The following is a 26,722-nucleotide window of genomic DNA, read 5'->3' as shown; positions in this document are numbered from 1 at the left end:
GATGCAGCAGGATCTGATCGTTCCCCTTCGGCAGAGGCACTAGCTCAGGACCCTGAGACAAAAACCTGCTTTTGGGGAACCTCTCCTGGAGCCTCTTTCCAGCTTTGCCTCTTCCTGGCCATGCGACCTGCTGGCCATGCCCTGCTCCTCAGTCCCTGCAGCTGAGGTCATCTCCTCCGGCTTTTCCACCACAAAGTTTGCCCTAATGTTAAAGCTCTTGTGATAGACCAGACTAGACCACTTTGGTCAGTGCCCTTTACGCTGAGCCATAACCAGGTTACGTTTGCTGTGAACACAAAGCTTTAGTCACTTCAAGGCTTTCAGTTGCCAATGTGTGGAGGGTCCTGGGCACGAGGGATATGTCCCACAATGAGGCACGAGCGGCCAGGGCAGGCTGACTCTGGCTCTGATGTTTCCTACAGATGCTGACTCTGTAATATGTGAGTCAGGCTGACAATTTCAAGCCTTTGTGTGTTTTTTTGTCTTTGGTGTGAGGCTGTGATGGTGACTTCTGATGAGACACAGCTGGTTCCTGGAAGAACCATCAGCACCATCAGCTTTGGCAGGAAACTGCGTGGTCGGAAGTGCCATGAGAATTCGGTCCAGTTAGCTGAGCCAAGGATGGATTTCAAGAGGAAGGAAGATGAGGCCTGACAGTGGGCAGACCCAAGAGCCCTGTGCCTCAGGAGACCCGTGGTGGCCCTGAAGGTGGGAAGCCATGTGCTGGGGGCCACCATTGCTCAATGTGGGCGGTTGAGCCTTCGGCCACAAGCCCTCTTGGTGGTGAGTGGACATAGTTCATGGTGGAGGAGGCAGCACAGGGTCAAGGCAGGGCCTGTGTGAGAATGAGCCGCTGTCCACTGCCGTTCCTGAAGGATGACTCTGCGGTACCAGCTCTGATTGCCTGTGTTCATTATACATCTCCCTTCCGTGGGGCCTTCATTACTTGCCTGCTATCTAGTGTCATTAAGATATCAAGTCATTTAGGTACATCCACATTGGCAGTTTAATTATGTCTGGGTACCACTCGGTATTTTATTCATGGACTATCTCGGGGCAGTTGTCAGGCACAAGCCCAGGAGATAAAGGTTGGTGGCTGTCGAATGCTAATGTCCTGCTGGTTCCCTTTTGACAAATACACATGCCAGTTATTACCAAACTGATTATTTCATTCATTAACACCCCATACATCAGCTCCCTTCACCCAGTATTATTGTATACATTCATCTTTTCATAAACAATTACCTGACAAGGTTGGGACAGGCAAGTCCTGGGGAATTGATGCTCTCATGGGAATTTCTTGGCTCGGATTAGTAACAAGGTGCAGTGTGTGTGCGGAGTGGCCCCATTGGCGTGATCGCATCATTAATCAAATTAGGGACAATAGCGTGTCACATGTGTGCCATTCTTCTAAACAATACCAAACCCGTTCCCCTTGTGCTGGGGGCTTAGGGTGTTGGGCTGTTTCCAGTTGGTGGTGGCCGGGGACATGAAATACAAGCCAGGGAACCCCAGTGGGAAGGCTTGGAAAGGAAGCCCCTTAGAACCTTGCAGCCAGACTCTACCGTGCATTTCTCTTCTGCCTTTCTCTTTTTAGTGTTGTTATTGTCACAAAAAGTATTTGCCTGAGAACAGGTTCTTTGTTTATTGTATGCGCCTTTTTCTTTTCTGGCTTCCTCCTGTTGCTTTCCCAGATCTGTAACCCTCCCTGACAGCAATGGCAGGGGTGGTGGGAATGGCTAAAACAACGTGAACATCCAAGCATCTGGGGAATAAAAACCCACCAGTCTTCTTGCTGTGTACCTAGGTCATGGAGAAAAAAATTACAGGGAAACACAAGCAGTAAAAAATAACCAAACCCAGGAACTAAGTGTCTCCTGCAGCTTTTTTAGAGGTTGCAGTGAAACAACAGGGAGGACCAGTGATGTTTCTTGCCCAGCCGGAGATAATAGATCTTGCAGTGCAGATCTGCGACACAAACTGTCCCATAGCACAACACCAGTCCCCTGTTACGTGGCAGTTGGGGCATCTGCTCCATCCTGCTATAACTGGGAATGGGAGTGGGCTGGATAAGAGAGTAGCAGTCCTGAGCCCGGCACCTCTTGGATGTATCCTACCCTTCACCAATTGCTTCCACCACCTATCTGAGCACCGTGGTAGGAGTCAGAACTGGAGTTGAGTTTTCCTTGAATACGCAGTTTGCCACTCCAGTTTGTTCTTGGTCCTGCATTTATTTCTTAAAGTTTGTTGTAGCCTTAACCGTTCCCAACAGAAGGCTCATTCTCTTGGATACTTACAAGGAGCAGCTGCAGGAGGCCACCAGCACAGCCAAAATCAATTCAGATTTTCACTCAAGCAGACCTGCTTGGCAAGTAATGCTTCCAGGGTCACACTTCTGCACTACTCTGTGGAGGATTTGCAAACTAAATAAAGGATCTGAGTGAGATTTAAGTGCCTAACTCCCTTAGGCCCCTTTGAAAAAGCCCCATTGGAATAACTAAGGGGCTTTTGCTGTGCTTTTGCCAGGAGCATTAATCCTCCTTGCTATCTTTAGGACTCTCTTTGATCACACTTCAAAATCTTCCTCTCTAGGGACTCTGATCGGGATTTTCAAAGTGTCTAAAGAGCAGAAGTCTTGCTGCTTTTCAGGGATACTGAGGTTCCTAAGGCAATTCTTGTTTTAAAATACCCTGTATTGGGCTAAAGAAGTCCCACCTGGGTGAGGGTCCCCCTGGTCCCACTGGCACCCACTGGAAGGTGGGGCTGCATGTGCCAAGCACTGAATGGTGCCCATCTTTTGTGAGACCTTGGTGTCAGCATGGCTTTGAAATTCCCAACACTGCCAAATGTGTCAACATTAGCCCATTTTTCCTACATTTTCCTTTGGGAGCACCAGAAAAAAAGGTATCACCTTCAGGAACTGCTACCTGCTTCTGGTGTATGACAGCAGCCTCTTCTTGTGCACCTTAGCCGGGGTCTTGTCCTCTTTTTGGATACTGAGGAGTGAAGCGAGAGGGCTATCTGACTGAGCAGCATCCACCTCGAAAAGCTCTTAGCCCTTTAAAATGAGAGGTGATGGGTCACACTGCAGGAGCCCATCTGGATTCTCCAGCCCGCTGAAGTCCAGCACTGAGTGAGGAAGGAGAGAATTTATTGGCTTGGATCCAAATGATTCAAGTTGACTCATAAGACCAAGGTCATTACTTGGTTTTATTTTCATCCATTCATATTTCGGAACTCATCTTCCTATCTTCCTTTTATTTCTTTTAGTAATAAGGCGTTGGATTCACATTTAGTAAGTCTTGGTGTCATGCTGTCACCCAAGCAATAGTGCCTCCCCCAAGCAATAATGTGAAGGTGATACAAGTTGGCCTTGAAATGGGCATTGGGCACTCTTCTTCATCGGGCTAATGTACAATTTACTCTTGAAATTTAGATCTGCTATCAACCAAAACTTCCTGAAATATGTAAGATGACTCTATCAGATACAGGGTTAGATAGTGATGCATTCCCTGGAAGGAAGGTAGCTGAGCAAAGAAAATAGCTCTTAATGCGTGAACTTTGCCCTGTGGCTAAATTCCTTTAATAGACTGTAGGTCTGGAGGAGGTCAGAACACGGCTGCTCTGCACAGTTTCTTCTGCACCAGCTCCTGCCTTGGCCAGAATTTGCAAATCAGGTGATGAAGAATCTTTTTAAGCTTTCTATTTCTGGGAGACTTTTGCCCTCTTTGCACTTGACTGCTTTGCTCCAGGAGTGAAAGTAGGGAGCCCTTTAGTAGCCATTAAAGTTTCATCTAGCAAAAGGACAAAGAATTGGCACTGGAAATGTGAAGAATAATGGTAAGGGTAAACTTAGGTGACTCTGTATGTTTTAGATCATAGCCTGCGGTCAGTCTCTCTTTTTATAATACATATAAAAGATTTTGGGGGGGCCTTGCAGCAATAGAAAATATACAGTGATATATGTATATATATAATATATATAAAGAAGTCGCTTCTCAGCGTAATATAAGAACTTATCTTCTCTGAAAGAGGAACCCTTGAGGTGTTTTGCTCTATCATAAAACTGTCCACTGATGTGTATGGGCACACACACACATATGAAGCATCTCCAGCAGTAAAGGGCACACCACAGTATTTCTGAAGGTTGCAAATGAGGATGGAGTTGTTTATGGCTCCAGAATGATATCCTGGAGGACAGATTCATTTGTCTCGATGAGATCATGGCTTGTAAGAACTTATATTGCTCTGTCAAGGAGCCAAGCGAACAAAAAAGTTGGCATTTTCCCCTTCAAAGTGCCCCTGCAAAGAAGGGGGAAAGCCATGTCCCCAGCCCCCGAGACCCCCTGCTACTTGTGCCTGCTAACCAGGAGGCACCAGGAGTGGTCAAAACCACTTCATTCAGTGGTTTAATGATTCCCTTTACTCTGAAGAGAGTGTTTCTTTCTCCCTCATCTGCATCTTCTCAAACAGAGCTTCTTTCCCCCTTTCTGTTTCCCAAACTAACTCCTCTACCATCCCCTGCTATATGACTCCCCCTCCCTAGTAAGCAATAACCCCTCACTTTTCTCCCTCAAACAGCAAAATCCCCCTTTCCAGACCTTTTCCAGATGAGATGATCACCATCAGCAGTTCCATAGTAGCTGCGTGAGGAACTTAATTCTTATTTTCATGTGATAACTATAATGCCAGGAAGTTTCTTAGGTTAATTCCTTCACATGAGGAAAGTGTGTGCTTATGCAAGAGTGCATGTTTGAGCGCATACACGTGCACTTGTACCGAAGAAAAATGAGCCAGACAGGGAAAACAAGCAAATTGCATTATACATTGCAGGCAATAATGTAGCTCCCAGGGGACAGAACTAATATAGTGAAAGACAAAGACACAGTAGACTTTGCTGGGCTGAGCGTTGGTTTTGGGTTTCCTGGAATTAGTCTTGATTTCCACCAGCACTAGCAGCAAATAAGGCCTCAAAGCTCATAGGAGGTCAGGATGGGATACAGGGGCTGTGACAGAAATGGGCATCATTCGCTCTGGAGCAGCTATAATACTCAGTGCTGTTAGCAAGGAGCGATTCCCGATCTGCTCCAGAGTCCAGCAGCATGAGGGACGCAGATTGTTTTAGATCTGGCTGTGATTTTTGTGGTTTGGAAGAGCTCTGCTGCTGTCTGCAAGACTTTGTCCAGGGAACAGTATTAATTTTCATTCCTGTTTAGGGGTCAGCGCTTCTGCACAGTGCGTCAGTCCATGGGTCATAGGGGTTATTATCCTTGGCAGGGAAAGCGGAAGAGATTCCTTGACTTTTATATGCAGAAGGAGACATGAGGATGAAGCGGTTTGTGCTGGGCCTGCAGGATGCAGGATGCAGGATGCTTGCAGCGGTGCAGCACGGCTCCTTGTCCTGCATGGAGCCGCTTGCGGGCAGCTCTGCAGAGGGGCTGCACAGTGCGGCTGCGTGAGCTGGGACGTGCTCACTGCTGGAGCATTGGAAAATAAATCTCCACTCATTTTTTGGAAAATCTCAGCCCAGATTTCTCCTGATGGCTCCTCAGAACGCCCTCCAAAGAGGCAGCTCATGCCTTGAGATCTGCTTCAGAGTTTCCTTTCACAGAATCCTTCCCTTCCCTTCCCTTCCCTTCCCTTCCCTTCCCTTCCCTTCCCTTCCTTCCCTTCCCTTCCCTTCCCTTCCCTTCCCTTCCCTTCCCTTCCCTTCCCTTCCCTCCCTTCCCTTCCCTTCCCTTCCCACACCCTTGCCTTACCTCTGTTTCTTTCTCTTTCTTTCTTTCTTTCTTTCTTTCTTTTTCTTTCTTTCTTTCTTTCTTTCTTTCTTTCTTTCTTTCTTTCTTTCTTTCTTTTCTTTCTTTCTTCTTTCTTTCTTTCTTTCTTTCTTTCTTTCTTTCTTTCTTTCTTTCTTTCTTTCTTTCTTTCTTTCTCTCTCTCTCTCTCTCTCTCTCTCTCTCTCTCTTTCTCTTTCTCTCTTTCTTTCTTTCTTTCTTTCTTTCTTTCTTTCTTTCTTTCTCTCTCTCTCTCTCTTTCTCTTTCTCTCTTTCTTTCTTTCTCTTTCTTTCTTTCTTTCTTTCTTTCTTTCTTTCTTTCTTTCTTTCTTTCTTTCTTTCTTTCTCTCTCTCTCTTTCTTTCTCTCTCTCTTTCTTTTCTTTTCTTTTCTTTTCTTTTCTTTTCTTTTCTTTTCTTTTCTTTTCTTTTCTTTTCTTTTCTTTTCTTTTCTTTTCTTTTCTTTTCTTTTCTTTTCTTTTCTTTTCTTTCTTTTCTTTTCTCTCTCTTTCTCTCTCTCTCTTTTCTCCCTCTTTTTCCTCCTTTTTGTGCATCTTTTTGTCTTCCTTTCTGTCCTTCTTAGACTTCAGCAAATTCCAGGAAGGCATCAGTTGTCTTTAACACCCAAAGGGAAAATCGAAGGGAAAGCTTCAATTACTCACATGAAAAATGAGTCTCCTAACCGAGGTCTATCCATTTGCTAGTTGTGCTTGTTTTAAAACTGAATTATGGAGACAGCACATTTTTCTGGAGACAAATGCATTAATTTTTCTCAAAACAGACAAGAGGGAAGCAGAGGGAAAATAAGATAATAAGAGTTCCCACAGTGATTTATATGCCTTTGTGAAAGTAATGGGGGCAGACGGCAGAGCGCACTGGCAGCCCTGGGGGAAGGGGCAGGGAGGCAGCGGCAGGGACGATTGCACAGAAAACTGCCAGGAGTCCAAGTAAGATTGTTTTTTTTAGATGATATGAGATCACATTATGTCTTGAGCTGGTTTAAAAAATCCCCCTCTGTATATACACATATACACACAGAAAATACATGCCATATGATGCACTTAAAATCAGCCCCAGCTATACTGTTTATACAGGAAAGGATCGTGTTTCTGGCCAACCTCTCCCCAGTCCTTCCTCCTTCGATGAAGGATAAACTGGGACCTTTAGCAAACAAAGTGTTGGCTACGATTTTTTAACAGATTTGCTCTTGCATTTATTTGTAGAGGGCAGCAAGGCCCCTCGGCAGGGCCGGGTGCTCCTGCACATCTGGGCAGCTGCTGTGCGCAGCACCCGGGCAGCCGCCGCATCCCTCGCCCCCTTTTCCAGGCCTGGCATCAGGGCTGGGGATCACTGAGACATTTTGTTCCCTACAGGCGCATTGCAGAGCGCTGATGAAGTTTTTTTCACTGGGGTAAAACTGCTTTTTCTCTGTCCACTTTGTTTTGATTCATCTGCTAAAAGTGATATTGCACTGGGATTCTTTGTTGCCCATGAGATCCGTTTTACAAAATTGGATCATTTACATACTATACTGATTACAGTGTATTCATTGTTCCCGTGCCTTACTGTAAGGGATATTAAAAAAAATAATGCTGATTTTCTTTTTTTTTTACTATGAATTTATACAACATATTTTTAAAAACTGCAAATTATTCTGAAATAAAACATCATGAGTAGCAACTTCTTGAAAATTCTTGATGGAAATTGACAAACTCTCACAAAATCTTACAGTTTTGCAGTATAAAGATCTCTGGTGAGAATGGAAAAGCTCCTGAAAGATTTCAAAGTGATTTCAGTCCACGTTTTCTGATGGGTGGAAGTCCCAGGAAGCAGGTTCAGAAAGTCAAAGGGTGCCAGGGTGGCGGTACTTGGGCTGATGTTTCTCTTGTATTATTTATGGGAATGAATTCCTGTTCCCCATTGGCATCAGAACAGCCTGATACAACAGAGGCTGGAAGTGATGCTCTCAAGTCAAACCTCGGGCTCTTCCCGGGCAGATGGCTAATTGTGCGGTTCCATTTATTTGCCTAATGCAAATCACATCCCATTTGCCCCTAACTACAGGGGAAGCAGGTTCCTGTTTATTTGGCCAAGAGCAGGGCCGCGATTTCCCTGCTTGCTGCGGCGCCTGCGTGACATTACCCCTGCAGCAAAGGGGCCTTTGCAGCCCTGACCAAAGCACCGTGGTGCCACGCAGGGTCCCCCAGATCAAGGGGAAAAAAAAAAAAAAACTCCTTTTTTAACATTATTTTTGGGAGGCAACATTAAGACGGCATCACAGCGATGGCAGCAGCGGGAGCTGCTGGTGGGTGCAGTGTGGTGATGCTGGCAGCCACGTAGAGCAAAGCCTGGAGGTTTTGACCCATTGCAATCCTGCCCTATGGCTCCCGGAGACCTGTGTTTGAGGGGTTAATTCCTCTGGATCCAATTTTGGGGCTCATCTGCTCCGACTTGGTGCCTCCAGCTTCTCCTGGTCCAGCCGGTAGCCCTGGGGTGTCCGAGGTGTTCGCTTGTGCTTCCCGAGTGGGCTTAAGGGAACTCTACAGAGATTTTTCCACAGATTCATGGGTTTTCAAAGGAGAAATTTGCATATTAATAAGAAGCTGTTCAGACTGATTGGCTTAATGTGTTTGGGGCGAGTATAATTAAATGTCAAGGGAAATATATCATGGAGTAATGAAGCCAAAGCTAATTTATCAAAAAATGAGGCCTAGGGAGCGCGCAAGAGACATTTGAAATAATAAACTGTTCTTTAACCTTCCTCTTTAAGGTGATTTGTTTAGTCAGGGCTGAAATGTTTGGTCTTTACTGGTCCTTTTTGCAGTCCAAGAGAAGTGGGGTTTGGTGTGTGTGGGGATTTTTTTTCATCCTCTTGCCTGTATGAACCCTTCTGCCACTGCATCCAGCCAGGATGATCCCATCAAGAAGCTTAATGTGAGCAGAGAGAAGGGAAGGTGCAGCCTGTGGTCCCCATAAACTGATTTGGGCTCAGCCAGCAGCACTTGGAGGCTGTTTGGGAGGATTTGCACATGCAACACTTGCCAGGTGCCCTTAGGATGGTGAACAGCCTTGGGGGTTAATTGTAGCAGCTTTAATGTGGACCAAACCAGGATGGCAATGCAGATCCCCAAACCACCTGGGATCTCCAGTCCTCCTTGACTATGATGCTTGACCTGGTATCATAGTCAAGGAGGACTCAGGTCTGGCTTGCTGGTCACACTGGTCCTTACAGATCCTTCTCCATCACTCTGCACAATGAGGAGAGTTTATAAAATCCCCTCCCGCAGCATCAGAAGGCAGGGACCAACCAGCACACAGAGCTCTTGGTGCTTCAAGCACATGATGAGTCCATCGGATTGATTTTCGTACCTCTCCTGGGTAAAGAAATCCTATGCAAAGGGAAAAGGCAGGCCAAGAGACAGCAAAAGACTCGTGCTGGCTGGAAGATTGTCATTCGGCATAACGAAGCACAGTGGGAATCAGCAGGTTGCAGAATAATAGAAGGGAGCCAAACGAGTGTCTGTTTTCATTAGGCAGGACTGCAGTTAAAATATGAAGTGGCACCAAAAGGCCAGCAGAACCAGCCACCAGTTGCATGCATTTATCCAAGCAAATCCATCGGCAAAATGAGAAATGACTTTGCATTTGGGAGTTACATTAGAAATACGATGAAATCACAGCGAAGCTGATTTGCAGCCTTGTAAGGTCTAGCTGTTGCTCTACTTATTCAGCTAACAGCTCATGCCCCAGCATCCCTCTGCTCGTGGGATGATGTTAAATTTGGGCAGAAAGGCCTCTTCTGCCATCACCTTTTCCAGGTGGCCCAGCCAATGGAGAGATCCCGGCAATGTCGATCACGGCTTATTGAAAAGTCTGCTTGGCCACTGCCAAAGTTGATGAGCTCTGGATTCTGGTCTGATGATCAGGAGCGGGGTTTGTCCTCCCTGGAGCAAGGCCTATCCCAAAAGCTGAGGGAAAAGTGCTACTCCTACCAAGCCTGTTGGGAACACGCCTTCAGAAGTACTCATAGGACTGGGTTAAACAGCAGTCTGCTGCCAGGGCCATGGGAGACCATCACAGGCCTCCTCTGCTGCTGAGGTGGTGCTGATGAAGCCAGAGAGCATGATGGTGATCCCCAACCACAGCAGGGAAATCTCCTTTGGAAGGTCCTTGGTGCTGTCCCCATTCCCTTATGAAGGATGGGGACATGGCACCGGGAGTCTGTGGCCACCGAGGCTCTAGAGTCACCTTCTTCTGGCCTGTGGGTGGCTCAAAAAAGGATTTACCAGCAAAGTCACTGGGCAGGAGTTGGCGGCACTTCTGGAAGGATGCAGAAATATAGCACGGCGACTTCTGCTTTATTTTTCTTTTGTCATTGGAAAAAACAACTGCAAAACGCCCCTTTTCCAGCCCGTGGCTGCTCAGCCAGGAGGAAGGGCTTGTGCCATCCTGTGATTGCCTAAGCTCAAATGAGTTCCTTGTTCTGCAAAAGAAAATCAATGGCCCGCGCTGCTAATGGCATCTGAGAGTTCCTCCTTGTCGATAGCACTTAGGCGCTGACGGTCTCCGGGAGGTGCCAAGACGGTGCTTCCCAGCACTGCTGCCTTGCGGGAGCTGCTCCGCGCGGTCCCTGTTCCCCGTTGCCAACGTAGCCTCTTGGCTACACCGTCAAGAGCTCCGTTAAACAGGAGGCCGCCGGGAGGCTCCCTCAGCACAAGGCGCTCTGGTTACCTGCGTCCCCAGAGGAGCGCTCCTCACCATCAATAATTAATCAGAGCAATTAGGCCGAGGGCTCACGCTCTGTAATTAGCTCTTCTCCATGCAATCTCCTTTCCCGTCCATCATGTGTCCCGGCGGATTTTGTTTGCAGCTCCCATTGATGGGGGCAGCAGGAAGACTCCTGCCCTCCTGCATTCCCAGAGGCTTGGGCAACTTGCACCCCAGGGCAGCTGGTGACCACAGTGGGAAGCGGGGAGGGAGGCACCACAGCGCATCTCTGAAGGGAAGGCAGAAGACCTCCCGTCATGCATCCAGCATCTCTAATGGGCCTGCAGGTATTTCTGAAGGACCTACCTGGGTCCTTTAAGGCAACAAAGTGGTCCCCACCTCTATGTCCTGGGAGAATTTCCCATTGTTGTGCTAAATTAAGGACACACCATCCAGGCCAAGTCTGCTTCCACTTGAAACTCCAGCTGCGGCCCTCATGGACAGCATGATGCTACTACTCATGCACATGGGTCTCTGCCGCATGTGGCTCCGTGATGTGGACCAGCTCCATGGGTAGGGATGCTTGGCTGGAGTGACCCACTCATTCGCTCAGCACCAGGCTCTTGGTTGGCAGAAGGGAAAGAAATGACACGTGTTATCTGGAGGACGCTGTGGCTTCCTGCCTGGTGGATGGTCACATATTGTTCCTGCTGTTTCTGAGCAGGGCCACGTGCCTGGGGTCCGGAAAGAGCGTATCCCCCTGCGGAGGTGTGTAACGGTGGGCAAACACAGCACGTTCTCTGAGCGCTGCTCCGATGGCTTTCGCAGCCCCTGGGCTGCCTGGCCCTGAGCTGGGGATTCCCGAGGCCACCCTTGTTCCCTGAATTGCTTCCCTGTAGCTCGCTAGGACCACCCCAAAGGGGACAGCCACGGTGGCGTGTGCGGGAGGGGAATGCTGCCCACTGCGTGTGTAGCCCAGCACCGCCTGGGATCGCTGCTGGAGCCAGTGGGTTTGCTGCTCATCCCGAGCTGCGTCCACCACAATAAACCCACTTTGACTCGGGATGAACAGAGAAGAAACCAGCACAAAAAGACACTGTTTTTGTGCATGTGTTGTATTAAAAATCTTCTTGAATGTTAGTATTCAAGTAAAAGTAAAGATAGTAAAAAAAGCATGCATCCTGAGAACAACGTCCTTGAGCAGGGTGCAGTGAGCGTGCCACGGGGACAGGGATCCACCAATCATTCCTAGAAGCAAAAATCACGGAGTCCACTTACTGTTCATCAAAATGAACCATCCTGCTGGCAAATAAGGACACCTTCCCATCCTCTCTGTCCAGCCAAGGAAGCAGAATTGTGGGCGATAGCAGCCCAGGTGAACACACATCTTGCACCAGTGATGGCTGTATGCTCAGCACACACATAAGAGCAGAGGCAGAAGATGGCTTCTCCTCCATTGCACTTTCTTCTCAAGTGTGTAGTTAGCCTCTGTGAGATGCCGTAGCCTTTGGACAACACTCAGATTTCCCTGAACATTTCTGCTACCAGGAGAAAATACCTCAAAAGCAGGATTGTTAGCCATGGGAGAGACCTCTCACTGACATGGACATCATGGCCTAGGTCCTTTGGTGTCCCCTCATAGGGCCATTTGCATGTCCTATTTTGCATGCAGTTTGAATTCCCAACTCTATTCCTGCACCATTTCTCCTTCAGTCTGTGCTTGTCAAAGAACTGGTGAGTTTGGCAGCGTTGGTGCCAAATTTGCCAGCCAAATTCCACACACAAATGGGAGCCCTGTTTGCAAGTTGAAACGCAGACCTAGATCCTGCCTGAGATGCACCCAAAACTGAGAATGATGCCAGCTGAGACCGCCCACTGGACAACTGTGGAGATCAGGCATCAGAAAAAAAGGCAGATCTTTAGCCTCAGAGAGGCAGGTCCAGGAGATGGGGTACCTCAAAGCCTGAACTTGGTCCCAGCTTAGTGACCTGCTTGAGTGCACACCTAAATTTCTCCTGAAATGTGGTCCCTCGCAGCCTCACTGATGGCTGGGATTGGGGTTTGATGTGGGAAGCCTGGGAAAAGATTGGTGACTTAGGACTGAAAATCACTGAGATATCAGTGCATTGCTGGTAGGTTTTCACAGCTTCAGACCCTTGAACTCTCCCTTCTACAGCTACTTCTCAGATTGCTAGTGCAGAGGTGAAATTTGGTAATAAAAGTCATGTGAGATTTCCAGGTGCAACATTAAACCATAGTCATTTCCATCTCCTCCCAGTTTTTGCCAAGCCGTTCTCTGTGCAATGCTGCCAATGCTGGTAGGCGCACTGGGTCCCCAGAGGTATAAAACCATCCGAGATGTGCAGTGAGGTTTTCACTATTGCAGCAGAGCCTGCAGCTGGGGCTGGGTTCATTAGCCCTAATGAGCCGGCCTCGCACCTCCACCATTCGCTGGGTACCAACCACAGCACCAGGGCCACTATCTCCTTCCAGGCATGTCTTCAACCATGGCCTCCAACGATGTAATGCTTGGGGGTTTTTCTTCTAGATGTCCACGATCATTTTCCACATTCCTTTCAGCTTGCTCATTCCCACACTTTTTTTTTTTTTCTTTAATGCCAGGAATGTATCTCCCTCTTTATTGATTTCATCTGACATCTAAAGGAAGGCAAAGCGCAGGCTCAAGTAACTCAGCCGTGCCCTCACAGTCCATCAAAGAGCCTTCAGAGCCTTGCTCTCTCTTTCAGGCCAGCACAGAGTCACTGATAGGAGGCACAGCAGCCTAATAGGAGCCACAGGTTCAGATCTTAAAGGCAGCATTTCTTTTTAGTTAGGTAGATATAGAAGCCACTGGTTGCCATAAGTTGGCATTTGTGCTGGAGCATCTTTCCTTTGAAGCCCTGAGGGGGAGAGAAGAGCCCCAAGGGAAGAAGACAACTTGCCGTGGATGCAGTAGGCAGCAATGAGTGCTACAGGGGCGGGAGGCCAAGTGAAGCCCCGGTGCTTGCTGTGCCTCCTTTTCCCCATCCTACTTCTCCTGCTGTGAAGGCTCTGGTTTCTGCTGGCTGCCCCCCAGGAATGCCAGCTGTGGGATGAACCAAGCAAGGATAGGCCTTTTCACAAACCTGTAATGCAACTCCAGGGCAGGAGGGCACCAGCACCGCCGCTGCTGGGTTCATCGGCGGCTGATGGAGGGAGGTCCCCGCAGCCGGCACCTTGCAGGCGTCCAGAAGCAAAGCGATTTATCGCCGCCTCCTCATACACCGGATTAACTTGGCGCTAACAGCCAGGTTTCATTTGGAGCATTTCCAATCCTCCCCACGCTCCCCATGGTACATTTGTGGGAGCATATGTAGCCGTAGCTTGCAGGAAAGGCTATTCCATGGGATTCAAAGTGGTGGGCTTTTTCGGAAAGAGCTGCGTTTCTTTGATACAGCTTTCCTGCAATGACCTCTTTGGTGGCACTTGCTTATAAAATGCAAGTTGCCACCTCAAGAGACTTTCCACCCGGCTGCCTGGGTCTCCACACACGATACAGTTGTGCCCATGAAAACTGAAACAATCTGCACCCACTGAAGTGGGATCAGAATGAAATTCCAATGCTTTTAAGCTGGGCACGGCATTAAGCAGGGCAAAGAGTGAGGCTGTGGCTCTGGAGGCAGCGCTGAATGCTGGGCTGGGGCCGTCTCACTGTGGATGCGTTGAGGTGATGCACCGGTGTGACACTGGTGGACTGCCCAGAGCGAAGCTGGGGTTGCCGTCCTGCCCCACAGCTCCGTTTCTGCTCCACCTCAGCAGGGAAGGACTTTTGCAGCAGAGATGGGGGCTCTGCAAGGACCCCAGCACAGCTATGTGCTTGCTGCACTGCTCTGAAAACTGGCCTGAATTCAACCCTGACAGGAGCCTGGACTTGAATGCAGGAGTGTGCAGGTATCCCCGGGCACTGCTCATCAGTCCAATGTGATCACATCGGACATTTCAGCTCCTGTTGAACATGTATTTTGGGCTGCGGTCTTCCTCTTGGCTCTTCCTCACTGACCTCCTGCACTGATCTGCCTCTTTTCCAACGTGGCCACTTGGATTCCAATGAAAGGGCACCAGCACGTTGGGTCTTTCCGCTTTTTCCTCATGCAGCCAGACCATTCAGGTCCCATGTACCCATGCTTGTGGGAGCTGGCACTGCAGAAATGGCAGGTTCACAGTGTAATTTTGCAGGGGCAGTGGAAGAAAGAAACCAGACAATGCCAGTTGCCATTACTGCACCAGAAACACTGTTTGCTTTGGAAAAAACAGTCCTGGCTCTGTTTTGGCAATTGCTCTATGACCTTTAGTATTGCTTTTGGTGGCAGTTGACGTAAAGCTACACTGAGCCAGAGGCGGTGCCCACCCCCAGCAGCAGAGAGCTCAGTTTTGCTCCCCGCTCTGTGACTGCAGGTTTATTGAGGGTGACCTGGCCCCGGGGCTGTTGCACCAACCCAGTCCCTGGTGACCCTGCCTTGCTCTTGGCACCTTGCATTAACCAGGGCACTGGCAGGATGCTGCCGGTGCCAGCAGCAACACGGAGACGAGGTGGCAGACAGCATCACTGCTGTTTGTGTCATTGGATTGGCATGTCTAGTGCTGGATGTTCATTTCTATACACTCAGCCTGGAGGATCATATGATGAAAGAGCCAAGCTTGGAGTGCCAGGCAGAGACTGAGCGCTGTTTTCCAGCCCTGGGGGTAAGAGGAAGCTCTTTGTGCTTAACTTCAGCCATCGGGGGTTTAGCCTGAACAGGTCAGCTAGGCTCTTTCAGCAGGCGGTTGAGGGTTACGGGCACCTTCAGATGGCAATTCATTACATTCAAAAGCCATGAGGAGGAACAGCCTGCTCAGGGGATCTGGATAACTGGAACTTCCAGGGGTTAAAAGGAGACGAGTCCTGCCTTCAGAGAGGTGGTGGGGGCAAATTTTACTAGAGGACAGAGGCCAGTGTGGAGCTGATGATAGCTGTAATCACAGCACTTTATTTATCGCTGTGGGCTGGAGAGGCAGGAGTCACTGCAGCCTGGGAAGAGCTGCCTTTATCTTCCAACTTCAGCTTCCCTCTGGGAGAGATCTGCACTAGATTTATGTGGGAAAGGCTTTTCTGCAAGTCCATCCGTGGCTGCACGGATGGGGAGTGTTCTGCAAGTCCATCCCTTGTGCACTGCAGGGGAGGTCCTGGGCCAGGGACAGGTAGTTCCAGCAGCTCGACTTGAAAAGCAAGCCCACCTAGAGCTTTCTGCACCCAGTGTCAATGATCTGAGCTGGGACCTCTGAGAGAAAAGCAGAGTGGCCCTGGGGCTTGTCTTGTCACCCCCACAAGAGCCCCTTTCTTGCACAACTAGTGCTTCTGCTTGTTTCATTGCTCAGATTGCAGTTGAAGGGGCAAAAAGAAAGGACAGCAGCACGAATCACCTGTGGCAAATCAGCTGTTATAACCAGTTTTCCAGCCCCTGGCAATGCCAAGCGGGGGACGTGCTGAAGGCTGGTGGCCAACACCAGCAGCACGTGTTATTGCATGAATTCTTGCAAGCTGCATGTTCAGAAACTCTTGGGTGCTCAGGCTTGCAAGAACTGAGCCCAACAGGCAATTTTGGTTTGTGGACATAAAGTGATGATCTCCGCAAAATTATGCTCTTGCTAAGAATGGGGACTCAAGGGCAGGTGAAGTCTCTGGGGACTCAGATGCCCTGGTCTGAAGTTGAACCAAAATCATGCTTGGCCTGGGAAACTTAAAAATTTCTGCAAGATCTTTACAGATGTCATTGTACAGTCAAAAAAGAATTGTAAAAGTAGTAATAAAGACCCCAAAGATCAATCCCCCTATTGTGTAAGGATAGCCCCAGCTTCCCTGCGATGCCTGTCCAGGGAGCCAGGGTAGGGGGAAGCTGCACTGGGACACTTGCAATGCGACCCCAGGTACTTCAGGGAGATGCCAAGCTCTCACACACCAAGGCACCCCCCAAAATCCCTCAGCATCACCTTGTGCATTGCTGGGACCTGCACACAGATGGAGTTCAGCACAAAATCTCCATTGCCTGTGAGACATTCGGGACAGCAGCTGGTGTAACTGGGCCTCTACCTCCGTACCCAGCACTGCGGGTTTGCTTGCAGCAGCTCAGAGGGGAGATGCTGCATAAATCTCAACTGTTTCATTACCAACGTAAACCCCTTCTCCGCTTTCTGGTGGGCCTGGCCGGCCCCAGAGATTGTAGGAAGCGTCTGTAAAGGAGAGCAGACCACTGCAAGTAACTTAGGCAAGCAGGAAAAGGACATTCCAAGGGGGACGAGTGGTAGCAGGGATGGGGGAGACCCTCACAGGCACCCCAAGCATCCCATGGACAGCACGTGTAGCTGGTGGGGTGCGCGCTCGCCTCCGGCAGCAGCCCTCCACACTGCGGTCTCAGCTGTATGCGGCCGTTCCGGGGCCTCTCCAAGACTGGGGCATCTGGTGCCGCAGGAGGGGAAAGTGCAGACCTGAAAAAGGCCAAATACGAATGTGCATGTGTAGCCCAAATGCTCCCTTTGAGGAAAGTCTTCCTCTCCTATTAAGTAATTAAATAAAGCCCCGAGCTCTACTAAAATTAAAATAACAGCATCCATTTATTCTGGCAGGGCCCACTGGGTGACTGCTCTTGCCAAAAACATTTTTGTGGTTCTCATCTTTTCAAGTGGCTCTTTTGCAATAAAACCCAGATGCCATTAGTCCGGGGAGGCCCCCAGGCAACTGTTTACGTCCATGAAAGATGCTCTTTGTAATTAATTAATCTTCCGAAAGCCGTGGTAGCACATTCCCGGTGGCTCCTGGCGCATTTTTTCCTGCCGACGCTGCCGGAGAGGTGCACATTGATTCCTTGCTGCTAAAGAAAGCCTTTGTGTTTCAGGCTCCGGCCACCAAAGGGGTTAACCTCCTCGTCTGGAGGACACACTGAGCTCAGACCTGAGCAGGAGCAGCCGATTGCCAATTGCCATCAGGCAGTTGTTCCTGCAGCATGCAGACCTGCTCTGGGTCCCCGTTGGGAGGCCAGAGGTTCACCAACGGGGAGTAGATGTGTGCCATCCTACAGCACCCCAAACAGGGTACCACTGCTGCGCTCATTAAAGGGTCCTGTGGCAAATGGTGGCAATTAGTTCTTCTATCAGTGCAGCACGCTCCCTTGTGCCTGGACTCTGCTTCCACAGTGAGGGACTTGGTACCTCCATGAATCACGACCCATCTGTCCTACCTCAATGGCTTTAGCACCTCTCCTCTACCTCCTTCCCATCGCATGGTTTCTAGATCTGTGACAAAGTGTCCCCACTTGTGGCAGTGGTGCAGCTCAGGTCCAAGTAGCAAGATTGAAAAATGTTACTACTTCTGTGTGTGTGTCCCAAAAAGCTTCTTCCACTTCTGATAGCATGCCAGAAGTGAGGGCATCCCTGAGAACTGTGGGACAGGTTGCCCAGAGAGGCTGTGAAGTCTCCATCCATGGAGACATTTGAAAGGCATCTGGACAGGATCCTCATCAACATCCTTTAGGTGATCCTGCTGGATTGAGACAGTTGAACTAGATGGTCTCCAGAGCTCCCTTCCAACCTCAATTGCCTGTGATTCTGAGAGCACTCCTGCAGGGCGGGCAGGTCTCGTCCTCAGCACATCTGAACAGGGCTCATCCATATATCCCTTGGTTGAATGGAGGTTTCCAAAGTACATTTTAGGAAAGGAGAAAGCAGCATTGGGGCACCTCTGCAGGCTTTTGAGGAGCAGCAGGCCATGGCTTCTGAACCAGCGGGAAGCAATGCAGTACTGTGGGATGTGGACTTAGGGCACGTGAGGGAAAACTCTCTTCAAAAGACCACCACGGACATAAAAAAATGGATCAACAGCTGTAGCGAGCCAGACCAAATAGCTATCCAGCCCAGACTCTTCTTCCAGACAGTGGCCAGTATCAGGTGTTTGTTTAGAGAAGAGCGTAAGGAAGCAGATTTGCAGGGAGTCCTCTCATCTTATCTCCCCCAGCTTTTAGGGTTTATGGACTCTCCAGATCTGAAGAGTCTCTGGGACTATCACATTTCATTGCTACTGACTGATTTCATCCACTATGAATTTTTCCAGTTTCTGAACCATGAATGCTTTCGGACTAGGCAATATCAGGTGACAGCAAATTCCACCGCTGAATTATGTACCTGCTTGGCAAAGACCTTCCTTGTGCCGTTTTTCAGGCTGCTTCCATCCTTCTTCCTTTGTCAAAAGTGATTCCTTTTATGTCTCTATGTCACTCACTATGTTAGAGAGCTCTCTTACACCCCTCGTTGTTGTTTTCTCCAGCCTGGAGGTTCCTAGTGTGTTGAGCTTTCCCAGAACAGGTAGCCTCAGCATCGACGAGGGAAGATTTGGCGTCTATAGAACCACGTCTTTGCTCCACCTATGTGCAGCATGATTTCAAACAGAAACAATTGCTCCAGGAAGGGTCAATCCTCACTACCTCGTGTGTAACATAACAACTCAGCCTGGGGTTGGGTTGTTATTGGTGTTTTCAGTCGTCGTCGGATTTTCATTGTTGCTTTTTTGATAGATGAGTTTAATTTTGCTGGCATATTGCACATGTTTGCAAACCAGATGTTGCTGCTGCGAGACAGTAGCAATAATGTAGGCAGGGAGCAGTTCATCATAGCGTGCTGGTGCTAACACCACAGCGAGGTCAAAGATGAGGGGTCACAGTGTGGTCTTGTGCGGGTCCCTCCTTCCTGGGAGCTGAGGGTGCAGTTGCCATGAGAACTGCTAGTCACGTGGAGGCCAAGCTTGCCAGGAGTGCCACCACCTCCCATACATTCTCCATCTCCTCTGGGAAGGACTGGGTCATTTGATGGAGACCGAGCTGTAGCTAGAAAACTCTACTAGGGACCCGGAAACAGAGATGGATTTGTGCAAGCAAATGACAAAATGACAAAGCAGCGCAAATGACTGGTGCTTCGCAGATGTTGGCTCCCGTTCATGGGTGATATGTTGGAGAACAGAGGAGCAGCAAGGCAGGCAGCACCTCCCTGAGGAAGCCTTTAAGGTCACCTCTTTGCCTGAAGTGCATGTGTTTTTTTCCTTTTTTTTTTCCCCTCATACTATACCTGATTCAGAGCTACCCCTTTTCAGGGGATGGGAAACTAGCAGGAGATGTTTGGGTTGGAGCTGGTTCCCAGACAAGTGTCTCACAGGCTGGCATCACTTCAAGAGCCACGAGGTCCTTTCTGGGTGACAACTCGGCCTCACTGGCACATTGCACCAGGACCTGGTTTTGGCCTGGAATTTGCCCTGCAGTACCAGGAACAAGCTGAGAATATCTCTACCAGCAGCAGAACTGAATGTCAGAAGGACAAATGGTTGATGTGATGGCTCCTGTATCTCTCTGCCTTACCTGGTAGAGCACAGAAGAGCTTGGGTTATCTAAGCAGAGCAGCCAAATCCATTGGTCTTTTAGAAAATGATGCCCAATGCATGGGCCCAAGATTACTTGAATCTTCAAGTCATCTGTGGGGCAGGATGAATTCCAGCACCTGCTCTAGCTCCCATCTGGGAGAACTTCCCGAGCTGCCAGGAGTGTAGGATTTCTCTGGATGGAAGAAGGAAATCACTGAGGTCAGGGGGCTGCTATTGCACATTTTTGTGTGACATCAACTTGCTGCCACCTTGGAAATACCAAAAGATAGAGTCTTACATCCTGGCCCTTGAAAATCCCTCATGCTCTACAGGAAGGGAGTGTTGTTACTCAAGGAGTTCACTGTTTTTCCAGGGAATTTAAGCCAGTGTGCAGGAAATCCCAGTGTGGGTGAAGAGGAATTTAAAGGAATAGGCCACCGGGATTGTCCAGATTTGCTGTTCTTATCATACTAGATAGGAGATCATGTCCCCCTCAGAAGGCCCCTCAGAGGCCTTGAATATGTCTAGAGTCCACTAGGTTGAGAGTCTAATTCTCCCCAAACAGGCCCAGGAAGTGAACATAGGGAGTGCTAGAAATGGGGAGTGCTTTTGGGTGCTTTGCTGGATTTGCATTATGAGCCTTCTTGCAAAGAGAAGACAAATGTGATGACACTTTATGTCTTTCTCAGGGAGCTCATGCCCAGGACCCTCGAGGGGCAGATCACCATGGAGAAGACCCCCAGCTACTTTGTCACCAAGGAGGCTCCGGCCCGCATCTCCTCCATGTCCAAGGGCACAAAGCTCATCGTGGTCGTGCGGGACCCCGTCACCAGAGCCATATCGGACTACACGCAGACGCTCTCCAAGAAGCCCGATATCCCCACCTTTGAGAGCCTGACCTTCAAAAACAGGACTACGGGCCTCATCGACACGTCGTGGAGTGCTATCCAGATTGGCATCTACGCCAAGCACCTGGAGAACTGGCTGCTCTACTTCCCCATCGGGCAGATCCTCTTTGTCAGCGGGGAGAGGCTGATCAGCGACCCCGCGGGCGAGCTGGGCAGAGTCCAGGACTTTCTGGGCCTCAAGAGGATCATCACGGACAAACACTTCTACTTCAACAAAACCAAGGGCTTCCCGTGCCTGAAGAAGGCGGAAGGCAGCAGCAAACCCCACTGCCTGGGGAAGACGAAAGGCAGGACCCACCCCGACATCGACCAGGAGGTGGTGCAGAGACTGCGGGACTTCTACCGGCCTTTCAACATGAAGTTCTACCAGATGACGGGGCAGGACTTCGGCTGGGACTGAGGCTCAAAAAATAATTTAAGAAAAGGAAAATATAATATAATATATATTTTTTTTACATATCAGTAGAGATGGGGGAAATACAGAATAATAGTTGTGCTGAAAATGCTATTTGTTTTCTTTTTTTATTATTATTATTTTGATGCTGCTTTGTTTTCTCTCTTCTCTCGGAGACGAGGTGATGTGTCCTAGCTGAGGACAAAGGAGGCTGTGAACTGCAACTTGGTGCTACTGACATCACCCACAGCTTGGTCATTTCCTTTAATGGGTCCAAGACTTAGCACTGTGTCTCTAAAAACAGGACAGATTAAAAAAAAAAAATGAGATGCTCACAAGTTCCATTCCAGAGGTGACATGGGTGCTAGAGGGAGCCCAGTCTTACTGGAAAGTCAGCCAGAATTTGGTTTGTGAATCCCATTTTAGATCAGACTTTAGTCACTTCTGCCAATTGAGCCAAAGGCAGCCCAATACCTGATTTGGCTTTTAAAATTGTACCAGAGACGACTTTTTTTTTTTTTTTAATTTGCATTAAACTATGGGTGAGAATTTCATTTACCCAGTTTTTCTTTGACTTTTGGTCCCACCCCAAATCAAACTTTCTTCATCAACCAAAGTTAGCACTTTTCATCTTATAGAAGCCAAAACCAATACTCCTTTGTTTTGTTTTGAAACACTTTTGGTAGCCAAAAGGAAAAGAAAAATAAATTATCCTGTTGACTTTATGATTAAAATTTTCAAGATAATCAAAAGCCCTCATTCAAGAGATTTGGCTCTAAAACAGTCTCCCCATTCCCAGGAATGCTGCCCCCTTCTCTATTCCTCACTACAGCACACTTGGCCCAGCAGGCCCCATCGGAAGTGAGTTGGATGATGGGCAGGGGAGGATCCATGCTCAGATCCCACTTGTGTCATACCTGTCCTGGAGGGACTAGCCCAACTTCCCGCTTCCCCTGTGTGGGAAGCAAGCTTGGAGGGAGCTGTCTTGCGTATGATACCTAAGCCATATTGAAGAATGCTTTGGATTGGGCATGTCCTAACAGAAAAATAGATGGAGCAAAGATTGTCTGAAAAACAAAAGAAAAAAATAAAACACGTTCAGAAAGAGTTGAGAACATATATGAGGAGAAACAATGGAGGCTTTCTTTGCATTTCCTACCAGAGAACCAAGAGGAAAATAGGAAGGACATCACTAGTTTTCCAGGGCCTTAAAAACTGTCAAGGAAAACAAATCTATTTGCAATAAACAGGTGCTTTAAATTCTTTGTTTTCATCCTCATTACCTTTTTAGGGTGATAAGAATACCCCAGCAACAGGAACCTATTACTTAAGCTCATGTGTTACAGTGGGCCCACTTAACCGCTGGTTATTTATCATCTGTATTTTCTGAACTATAGTAGCACCTAATTAGTGCTTGGTGTTGTAAAAAGACTGATCATGATAATGTTCCCTTTCTTCAATCTGACTTTAAAAGGCCCCTGACAAGCGATAACCACCTAAGAGGGGGTCACCAGGTAAATGTGGTTAGGAAGAAGTCCAGAGTCCCAGCTCACTGGCTGCCTGTGCTCTGGCCAAGACTGGTGTAAGATTACAGCTGAGCAAAGACTTCAGGCAGTCCAAAAAAACTGTATGGAAATTTAAGACTATATATACAAAATTAACGCCCAGTCCAAAAGAAAGTCATTTTCATATCCATCTTCTTGCCCAATGGATTAGGAAAATCCCATGGCAACTTCATGGCACTAGCTTATTTTGCAGGTGATGGACTATACCCATGCTGGCGCCCCTGAACCTCTTTGCTCCTCCCTACGTGCCTCTTTCCTTTCCTGACGATACAGAGTCCAGCAATGACTACCTTACTACCCTCTGCTGAAGACACAAACCAAGTGGTTTTGCACGCAAGGCCCTTTTCCCAAGGGAATTAAAATAACTGCATTAGTTTAGTGAGGCCAAAGGACTTTCTCCTACCCAGCAAAGCCTTACCTTTCCGTGCTTGGGTAGACATGCTGGCAGTAGGAAACCAGGGCTGTGTTCAGTGATCTGCCCTGGCATGGCAGGTCGAGGTGTCACCCTTGCTGTTTTCACCTCTTTTCCACTATCCTTGCTTCAGTATGTCCTTCAGTATGTCCCATCACCTGTTACATCTTCTCCAAACAAAGCATGGGAAGCAACTATGGACTATGCAAACAGGTGTGCAGCAAGACCCCAACCAGTCCTTTCTTTCACTCCTCCTCAGGGTTTATGCAAGAAATTAGGTAGGAAAGGTGGAAAAGTTGATCACATAGCGCAGCCTTGGCTTCCGGGGCTACCATCACCTCTGGATTTCACTGCTGGAGTTGCAAAGTCACAAATAGAGCAACCTGGAAGGAGAAAGGCAATGGGATCTTGGTGATGATCTCCCCAAGGCATCAACAGGAAGGAGGGGGAGTGACCTGCTCTTTGCCTTTCTGGCTAGATCAAGAGGGAATGGGCTTAAGGTACAGCAGAAAATAGAGGGTGAATTATTAGGGAATACCTTTCCCACAGAAACACTAGTCAGGCCAGACATGGGGGATCATTAGTCTTTCAAGGAGAGTTAAGACTGGGCTGATCTGTATGAGTTTTTGACAAAAATAAATATCACTTAAGTGTATGATTTAAAAAAAAATCAATATAATGATATTGCTACAGCCTCTTATATGGTCCCATTTAGATTAGTATAAAGCTGCTTTACAGCACTACAGATTGTTCTTCCCATATTGAACAGCTATAGTGACATAAAGCACTTCCATACAAAGGAGCTTCTGCAACTGCCACCAAATCACTCCCGTTAAACCAGTACATCTTCGGTGCATACACTGGCCTAACTATCTTTCGTGCCTTTAAAAAATGTCTTTCCAGCACATTGAATTCAACCATATAGGCACATTTTCCCCAAAATACAGACACTTTATATCCATTAATTTCTAAGGTTTTGTATCGCTAGGTGCACACCCAGTAAAACTATTTAGGGATATGACAGTGTAATTGATTTTTTTTCTATTTGGGCTATAAGTATTTTGGAAAAATATCTCCATTTATGAGCAACAGCTTTTAAAAGAAGGCCATGCAATCAAAATCACTTTGAACTGTAATAACATTTAAGCCTCTAAACCCTTTAGGCTCATTTTTAAATCCAGCCATGAAGTTTAGATTATTTTAACCTAAGAAGAATTGGATGCAAACTAATCCCTGTACTGAAAACTGGATGGACCCTTCCTAGGCCTACAGTATTGAGCATGTGTATTAGGACAAGAAACCTAAAGCAGCTATAAATAAAGATGAAAGCGATCTACAAAGTTTGATTTTTCTTAAAAAGCTGAAAAATCAATACATTGACAATGAGCAACTAATTGGGTGTATTAGTTCAGATAATGCGACGTGTCATTAGTCACTGATGAAGCTTGGGCTTATTATACACCATGCAATGTGTAAAAATCCACCGTTTATAAAGCATCATGTCCATGTCAAGGGCCAAAATTCATCTTCTGCTTGCATGACCCCATGCACCTTCTGCAGCATCGCGTCAGCCACCCTGACCCTCAAACAGAGGAACCGAGCGTCACTCCGACTGCTTTTGCCAAAGCAGGACCCAGCTCTGTCTTAGGCCAGAAATAACCCAACGTGTTTCTCCTTGCATATTTGAGGGGCTAGAGGTGCTTCTCCTGCAAAGACTGGACTGCTGCATCCATGTTAACTCATGAGCCTGGTGTAATCCACTCCTAATGAACTGCTTTCACCTACTAATTCAGACATTTAAAAGGAACATAAACACCAATATGTCATGGAGGTCAGGGAGCAAGACTCCTCTATATGCTGTTTGGGGTGGTCTTTGGGGTGCAGCATTAATTAATTTAATTTCAATCAATGATATGCCGCTTTGGTCATGCCTCCACCACACTTAGTTGGTTATTTTGACTAATGCTAATCCTTAGCCTCTCCACTTTTCTCTCTCTCACACACAGTGTTAGGCCTCCAGAGTGGGGAGAAAAAAAAGCCCATTTTCTTAACCATTAAAAAAAATCTTGTTCCTATATAATGGTTTCTGGGTTTTCTCTCCTCCCTGCTCTCTGTGATCCTGTCACCTTTCTCCCCTTGGTGCTGTTTCAGTATGAATTAATTTAATTTAAGAATGAAAAAAGTACACATTTAATAAAGTTTACGGGTACTGAGAGGCTGTGCTCACTTTGTGCTGGCAAGAGCAACCCGGAAAGAGTGGGAAACTTTATGAAATGGGGGAAAACGTAACGTTATTCACCAGTGACTGGTGGGGTCCCTTCAACCTAACCCACTGCCCAGCAGCCGCAGTGCTGGTGGTGCCGCAGAGCACGAGAACTGCACAAAGGATTTTAAAGCCCTTTGGCATTTAACACCTTACTGCTTTCTTTAGATAGCAAAACACCTCCCAAAGGCTTTCGTGCAGCTGCTGTGGCACTGCCAGCCCAGCCACATCCATGGCACTTCACCCCATGGTAAAGTCACACTTCCCCCTGCCTCAACCCCAGCAACCCCAGTGCACGTTGACGGAGCGAGACCCAAGGTAGAAACAATTCACCAAGAAATACATACAGCGGCGCGGCTGCCGTAGATCAGGTTTTCTGTGTGGTCAAGGAAAGCGATATTCTATTTACTTTTTTTTCCATATATAAACAGATTAAGTCCCAGGAAAAATATGTCCCCAAACTTCATAATATTTTATTAAACCGCTGAAGTTTAATATAATCTTTTGGCTTTGACAGAAAAATGTTCCATTTCTTCTCTGAGTACCTTTGATTTTATTTTCTTTTAATTACTGTTATCCGGAGTTAACAATGTGGGCTGTGCACTCCACCCAGCGAGGACTATCCAGATTAGAAGTGGGGAATTTTGCTGAAATACAGAAATAACTGCGTGGTGGGAAGAAGTCAGTGACGCCTCAGTGGAAAAAAAAAAACCTGGAAAAGGCAATCTGGAGAACAATTTCCCCTCAGCCAGGCAATAACATGGCCACATTCCTCAAATTCATGGAATCCTAAGGGACCGGCCAGTGATGCTCCCACAGACGTGCCACCTCCCTCACCCCAGGTCCTGTCCGCACTGCCAACACGGGGCTGCAGAGCCGCTCGGCTCGCTCCATCCTGGAGCTCCTCACTCCAAGAAACCATGGGTAAATCCAGGGCTGAGGCTCAGCACCGGCCCTCCTGAACGCTCCACAAGACGCATGGCCCCAGGGGGTGCAGAGTCACCGACAAGGGACAATACGATGCTGTCTTTGGAACCGGGGACCTTGTAGCTTTGGACAAATGACACATCTGGCCAGTGCCCCAACAACAAGCACCTCAAAAGCTGCTGGAAGCCCAGCAGAGTTCTTCCAAACCAAGCGCGTGCCTTGCAGGCTCAGTAGAGAGTAATAATAATGGTAATAATAATATTGTGGCTTTTTTAGACCATTGCAACAGTCTACAAGTGAATTATGGAGGTCAAATCTATTGGTCTGAGCACTGCCTGTGTCGTTCAATGGAGCAGCTG

At 47.9% G+C, this 26,722-nt stretch overlaps 1 protein-coding gene across 1 annotated transcript in view; it reads left to right on the top strand.

The window, feature by feature from the left end:
* LOC104567239 (heparan sulfate glucosamine 3-O-sulfotransferase 3A1) overlaps nt 1-21,305 on the top strand; it is a 37,683-nt gene extending 16,378 nt beyond the window's left edge. The window contains exon 2 of the mRNA XM_010214045.2: nt 20,584-21,305. Coding sequence (XP_010212347.2) covers nt 20,584-21,202 — 619 coding nt within the window. The 3' untranslated portion in view covers nt 21,203-21,305. The remainder of the gene's footprint in view (nt 1-20,583) is intronic.
* The last annotated feature ends 5,417 nt before the right edge of the window (nt 21,306-26,722 follow it).

Source organism: Tinamus guttatus, unplaced genomic scaffold (genome assembly GCF_059628265.1).
Source record: "Tinamus guttatus ecotype Peru unplaced genomic scaffold, ASM5962826v1 Tinamus_guttatus_pri_ptg000188l, whole genome shotgun sequence".
In the NCBI taxonomy this organism is placed as follows: Eukaryota; Metazoa; Chordata; class Aves; order Tinamiformes; family Tinamidae; genus Tinamus; species Tinamus guttatus.
This window is presented reverse-complemented; position numbering and strand designations above follow the sequence as displayed.